The sequence below is a fragment of the Salvelinus namaycush genome, chromosome 10, assembly GCF_016432855.1.
Source record: "Salvelinus namaycush isolate Seneca chromosome 10, SaNama_1.0, whole genome shotgun sequence".
NCBI classification, from domain to species: domain Eukaryota; kingdom Metazoa; phylum Chordata; class Actinopteri; order Salmoniformes; family Salmonidae; genus Salvelinus; species Salvelinus namaycush.
Window position 1 is genome coordinate 36,120,364 of NC_052316.1, and position 6,382 is coordinate 36,126,745.

General features: G+C 42.4%; 1 protein-coding gene across 1 annotated transcript; it reads right to left on the bottom strand.

The window, feature by feature from the left end:
- Positions 1-492: 492 nt before the first annotated feature.
- Positions 493-5,618, bottom strand: LOC120054994 (UPF0690 protein C1orf52 homolog). Its single transcript, XM_039002809.1, has 3 exons — positions 5,182-5,618; positions 1,819-2,032; positions 493-1,367 (listed from the first exon to the last, which is right to left on the bottom strand). The coding sequence occupies exons 1-3, from the start codon at positions 5,488-5,490 to the stop codon at positions 1,219-1,221; spliced, it is 672 nt and encodes a 223-aa protein (XP_038858737.1). The 5' UTR covers positions 5,491-5,618; the 3' UTR covers positions 493-1,218.
- Between the last annotated feature and the right edge of the window lie 764 nt (positions 5,619-6,382).

The window sequence follows — 6,382 nt, forward strand, 5'->3', positions numbered from 1 at the left end:
CTTTTAGGATTTTTTTTTTTTTTTAATGTTTGACAGACAGAATAATTTCCCGGTTGTTTCCATGTCATGAGAAACATCCTTGACTTATCTGAAGTACACTGCCTGTGCAGAATGAGCAAAAGTAGTTTTAAGTTACTCTCGACAACAAAAGCCACACACTTATTTCACATTATAAACTGGCTGGTTCCAGCCCTGAATGGTGATTGGCTGACAGCCATGCTATATCAGCCCATATACCACGGGTATGACAACATTGTTACTGCTCTAATTACACTGGTAACCAGTTTATAATAGAACAGCCCTTAGTCGTGGTATATAGGCCATATGCCACACCCCCACGTGCCTTATTGCTTAAATATAGCACTTTGAGGATTTCTAAGATCCAAAACACACCATTTTGTTTTGTTCAGTAGAGTTATGCTTGTGTTACTAGTACTCTCACATCAATGCTGATTTCTAAGTTCAAGATTAGACAGAGCCAATCAGCAAGCCTTATATTCACATTCCATTTATTGCATCAGTTGTGTAAGACAACAGAATTTACTACAAAACAGACAAAACTGTCAGTGTGTGGTTAACTGTATACATATTGTATAGACGCATTAAAAGACATGGCAACATTTAAGATACTACTCCCCACCAGTCAAAAGGTTGTGTACCAAATGTGGCTCAAGGCTGCCATCTTGCGAATATTACATGTTGAGGAACAGTTTATTACTCTAGCAAATGCAGTCTTTCTTGACCTAATGTCTCGACATGTAGAGACAGTAATAATCTAAATGTATTTACCATACATTTCTTGCTATTCAAAAATAAGTTGCCATATAAAAAAATACATCTGCTCATGATCCAAACATACGAACACATTGATTTGCCCAACGCAGTCCAGAGACTATATTATGTAGATCAGGTGGTCGTCTATTTACAACGAAACATTGATCAATACCTAGACACACTCAGTAATACGTGCGTTTTCCACTAGTGTTTGGATAATATGCTCAAAGATATAACAAGGGATTAAAAATAACAGTCCAAATGTTTTCAGAACAATAACATCTATATCATGTGCCCTAGGTAGACGAGTACTGGACCATTCACATAACCAGTGGCTGGACACAGAGGAGAAGAAGGGATAGTGTTGGGTGTCTGGGGCAAAGCTGCAGGACAGTCACAGAGGCTTAGGGCAGCCAGACCAGAGTTTCACACCAGATCTGGGCCTCAATCCGCATTCTGCCTGAGGATCCTCTTCTCTTCCTCTACGAAGCTCTTGTCAGATGTGGCCTGGCCCAGATCCCTCTTCCTCTTCTCCTTCTGCTGGAAGCTCTCCACCCTACGCTTCTTCGCCGAGGCCTTGTCTCCGTCCTCGTCTACACCAGGGAGAAAACAACATGTCATAATCATTCAGAAATTAACTGGGAATGTACAGCTGCGTACTGTATCCTGCCTAACTAGCACCGATATCCCCCCCCCCCTGCTGTAAATATCAAGTTACTATGTGTCAGAGGAGAGAGAGATAAATCATTTTCTGCCTGAAAATAATTGAGAGATGTGCAGGCATAAGCAGATGGAGGTAAAGCTGGTACCGTAAGCCCACACAACAGCTTGAAATGTCTGCACACCCATCGCATAACTGCTAGCTTTTCGGTGGCGCAAGTGGCTAGTACCTTGTCAAGCGGGCAGTTACGTGTGTTTGCGAGGCAGAGGGCTCTGGTTCGAGCAGATGTATGGACAGTGTACCACTACCCTTTGTAGGGAGGAAGATGTAATACTAAGCAGGCAGAATGCGGTTAGTCACACAGGTAACACTTTTCTCCCTACCTGAATCTGATGGCTGTTCCTCTGTGGGCAGGAAGACAGCATTGCCGGTGTGAGGCTGTGGAGCGTCTTCTCCATTATCTTCGTAGATGTTGGACCACTTTATGGCCATGTCCATCCCTGGGGGAGCTCCCTTCTTGGGCTTCTCCGCTTCCGCGGCGTAGGTCTGAGGAGGGGGCACCGCGTTCGTCTTCCACACCTTGAACTCCTTTGCAGGCTGCAGGCAAAGTTACTTATAATTAACTAATCTTTTCAATTGAAAAATTATAGGTTCCCCTATTTATCTGTGCCGCAGGGGTACAATTTACAATGCATGGAGTTATACCAGTTGAGCTGGCAGTCAACTAACTATACTAAGGTTTCGTAAACTATGGGTCCGGACCCAAAGCAGGCCCTGGGCATGTGAGAGTTGGGTTGCGAGTTATGAGAATACATAAAATCACACACAATTAAGGTTGTTGGATCACAATTAGGGTCACAGGAGGACGATACATACTTTGTAGTTAATTTTTTATTATAAAAAAAAAAAAGTATGAGTGGCAGCCCACAGTTAAATGCTAACTGAATATGAAATAAGAATGTGTATTAGTATATTGTACCTGGCTCTAACGAAGATATTGTCTCAATTTTGAGCAGCTGTAGGACAAACCGGACAGAGTAAGTTTAAATGTCATTTTATTCAACATCCTGGATTGTAAAATGCCGGAAGATACTGACCCTACCCTTACGCTTGGCATGTCATCTTGAACAACAAAGGAGCTGGTTGGCTGACTGCGATTCCAAAATGGCTGCGGTGGCTACTGCGAGAGTCCACATGTGCAGTTACCCATCTCCACTGCTGTGGCAATCGGCTACATAAAGTAATGATATAAATTAATCGCAAATGTTTTAGGTGGAAAAGTACACATTTACTGAATTAAAACGGATAGTACTTTTGACAAAAATAGTAAATTCGGACATGCGCTTTAAATAAAACAAAGTATTTGTCCACACTTCGCAGATTTCTGAATCATTAATTAACTGGCAAAAGAACAGAGCGCAGTCTACATCCAGCGATGTCACTTGACCTGTTTTTTTTCTTCAGCCATTTCAGTGCAGCACAACAGAGGGGGAGAGGAAAAACTCCACTTAACTAGTTTCAATGTATGGAATCACTTGGGAGTTTCTGGATTTTGGGTGAACTTTTCCTTTAATGTAACTGTGATTGCGTTCTGACCTCAGTGCAAACAAGCGTAACGGTACAGTCGGGATCTTCTGGCAAGCTTGTAAGGAACAAGTTGTGTATTACAGCCCGATTAATCAGATTATATAGTAGAATGCAGTGGTGTTTTACTGACTAATGTAACACTACATTAGTTACTAGCAGTAGCTGCTGTTAGCTATGTAGCTAGCTAACAACACACACTGACTCACTGTGGGAATTAGCTAGCTACACTGAAAAATATAAAACGAAACATGCAATTTAAAAGATTTTACTGAGTTACAGTTCCTATAAGGAAATGAGTCAATTGAAAATAATTAATTAGGCCCTAATTTATGGATTTCACATGACTGGGAATACAGATATGCATCCATTGGTCACAGATACCTTGGATACCGTAGATCAGAAAACCAGTCAGTATCTGGTGTGACCACCATTTGCCTCATGCAGCTCAACACATCTTCAGAGTTGATCAGGCTGTTGATTATGTCCTGTGGAAAGTTGTCCCACTCCTCTTCAATGGCTGTGTGAAGTTGCTGGATATTGACGGGAACTGGAACACGCCATCGTACACGTCAATCCAGAACATCCCAAACATGCTCAATTGGTGATGTCTGGTGAGTATGCAGGCCATGGAAGAACTGGGACATTTTCAGCTTACAGGAATTGTGTACAGATCCTTGCGACATGGGCCGTGCATTATCATGCTGAAACATGAGGTGATTGCGGAGGATGAATTGCACAACAATGGGCCTCTGGATCTCGTCACAGTATCTCTGTGTATTCAAATTGCCATTGATAAAATGCAATTGTGTTCGTTGTCTGTAGCCTATGCCTGCCCATAACATAACCCCAACGCCACCATGGTGCGCACTGTTCACACCATTGACATCAGCAAACCGCTCGCCCTCACGACACCATCTGCCTGTTAGTTGAAACCGAGATTCATCCGTGAAGAGCACACTACTCCAGCATGCCAGTGGCCATCGAAGATGAGCATTTGTTCACTGAAGTCAGTTACGAAGCCGAACTGTAGTCAGGTCAAGACCCTGGTGAGGACGACGAGCACGCAGATGAGCTTCCTGAGACTGTTTCTGACCATTTTTGCTGAAATTTCAAACCCAGTTTCATCAACTGTCCGGGCTGGTTTCAAACGATCTTGCAGGATGTGTGTAGGTCCTGGGCTGGCACGGTTACACATGGTCTGAGGTTGTGAGGCCGGTTGGACGTACTGACAAATTCTCTAAAATGACGGCTTATGTTTTCCATTATTTTGGACAATACTCCAATTCTCCTTGATTCTACCGCCATTGTATTCAGAATCCACTTCATCATCCGTTTCCGCCATCTTTCCCCCGGAGCTGGAAGTTCTCCATTCTTCTACTCGGACAGAGAAACCCATTTCTTGAACTGAAAAGGTGATACACGTACACCTAACCTGCGCCCGGTTTCCCGATAGCGATGGAATTTAGGCTTACACGTGTTTTAACATTTACATTTAAGTCATTTAGCAGACGCTCTTATCCAGAGCGACTTACAAGTACATACATTCATACTTTTTTTGTACTGGCCCCCCGTGGGAAACAAACCCACAACCCTGGCGTTGCAAGCGCCATGCTCTACCAACTGAGCTACACGGGACCATTTTAACAATGCATCTTTCCTACAACAGTCGAAGATGTATCATGTGTTGATGAATCAATAACTTAAATTCTCTCGTAACAGCTCTGGTGGACATTCCTGCAGTCAGCATACAAATTGCACACTCCCTCAAAACTTGACATCTGTGGCACTGTGTTGTGTGACAAAACTGCACATTTTAGAGTGGCCTTTTCTTTTCCCCAGCACAAGGTGCACCTGTGTAATCAGCTTCTTGATATGCCACATTGTCAGGTGGATGGACTATCTTGGCAAAGGAGAAATGCTCAAATACAGGGATGTAAACAAATTTGTGCACAACATTTGAAAGAAAAGGTTGGTTTTTTTGCTTATGGAAAATTTCTGGCATCTTTTATTTCAGCGCATGAAACATGGGACCAACATTTCACATGTTGCGTTTATATTTTTGTTCAGTATACATAGCAAGTAGGTAGTTAAGGTTAGTTAGCTTGGTCAACAACAGCTAGCTAATGGACGAAAGCTAGCTGGCTGGTTAAACACAGTACCTCTTCTGGAGCTTTCACGGCGCGGCTCTCCCAATCGATCTGTTTATTCAGCGGGTTGTACAGAAAGGACGGCTTAGAGACTGATTTGAAGAGCTCGTCGGGTTTTGGTAGAGGAGCTCCACTGGCAGCCCGCTTGGTCCCGTGTTGGGGAGATTTGCTACCGCTTCCAGTAGCATCGGTCCCCCCCTTCCCCCTTGATTTCTTCTGGCCCGCTTCATCAGAATCGCTGCTGTTACTATCGCTACTGTCACTCAAATCATCGTAACTCATGAAGTAATGGAAAGAGTCCGGTTTCTTCTTATCAGCCATACTGATAAAATTATTACCTCAACTAGTAATACGATGAATTTAACTTTAGAGATAAGATGATGCCCCTAATTAATTAGCAAGCTAGCTTGATGTTTTTGCTGGTTACTCCATTTTGAGTCACTGTTGCCGTAAAGGAGTACGTAATGACGTAAAACCATGGTCGTAAAAATATTTTCTTAAAGGAGCAGTAGTCCATTTTTCCAAGACACGCAACATAACTTTTATGAGCAGTTATTTTCGTCATGCTCAATTTTTTATTTAAACTTGATTTAACTAGGCAAGTCAGTTAAGAATACATTCTTATTTACAATGACGGCCTACCCTAGCCAAACCCTAACCCGGACCCATGGTTTCCTTATGGTTTTATTTAAAGTAATTTTCTCCAATCGTTTTCCAAGAACGTGAAAACTTTCCATAAAGACCACAATAAAACTTTAATAACGTTCAGAGAACGTTCTAAGAATGTTATTTAAAACATCCATTCTGTTCTGTGCGTCATCAACATGATCTATCTTGTTAAGTGTGTTCAGATGTGTTTGCTGCCCACTAATTGGCCACACCTGATCTTAATAAGTGCTTGTTTTCTGCTTCTTCTTCTGTGGGTTTTATGGTGGACTACACTCAAAACGTTGTATTGCCGCCACCAACTGGACGGTTTGAAACCAAAAAATAAATAAATCCATACGTAATACTGATACTAACTTAATCCATCCTAATAAAAATAGTACATAGCCAAAATAAACAACTCCCACTTCTTCCTTCTTTTAGTTCTCCATGTCTCCCTTCTCAGGCTCTAGGACCTGAGAGGGTGGAATGAATTGTGCCAATATTCCATGTAACTCCTCTGATGTGAAATCTTTCAGCCCCAGGAACCGCTCCACCACAATCACTA

Bases quoted from the DNA above. Each gene is read 5' to 3' on its own strand.
- LOC120054994 (XM_039002809.1), bottom strand. From the start codon at position 5,490: ATGGCTGATAAGAAGAAACCGGACTCTTTCCATTACTTCATGAGTTAC. The intron at 2,033-5,181 runs GTACTGTGTTTA...CTTTGCCTGCAG, and splicing joins CCGTGAAAGCTCCAGAAGAG to CCTGCAAAGGAGTTCAAGGT. The intron at 1,368-1,818 runs GTAGGGAGAAAA...TCCCTGGTGTAG, and splicing joins GGAACAGCCATCAGATTCAG to ACGAGGACGGAGACAAGGCC.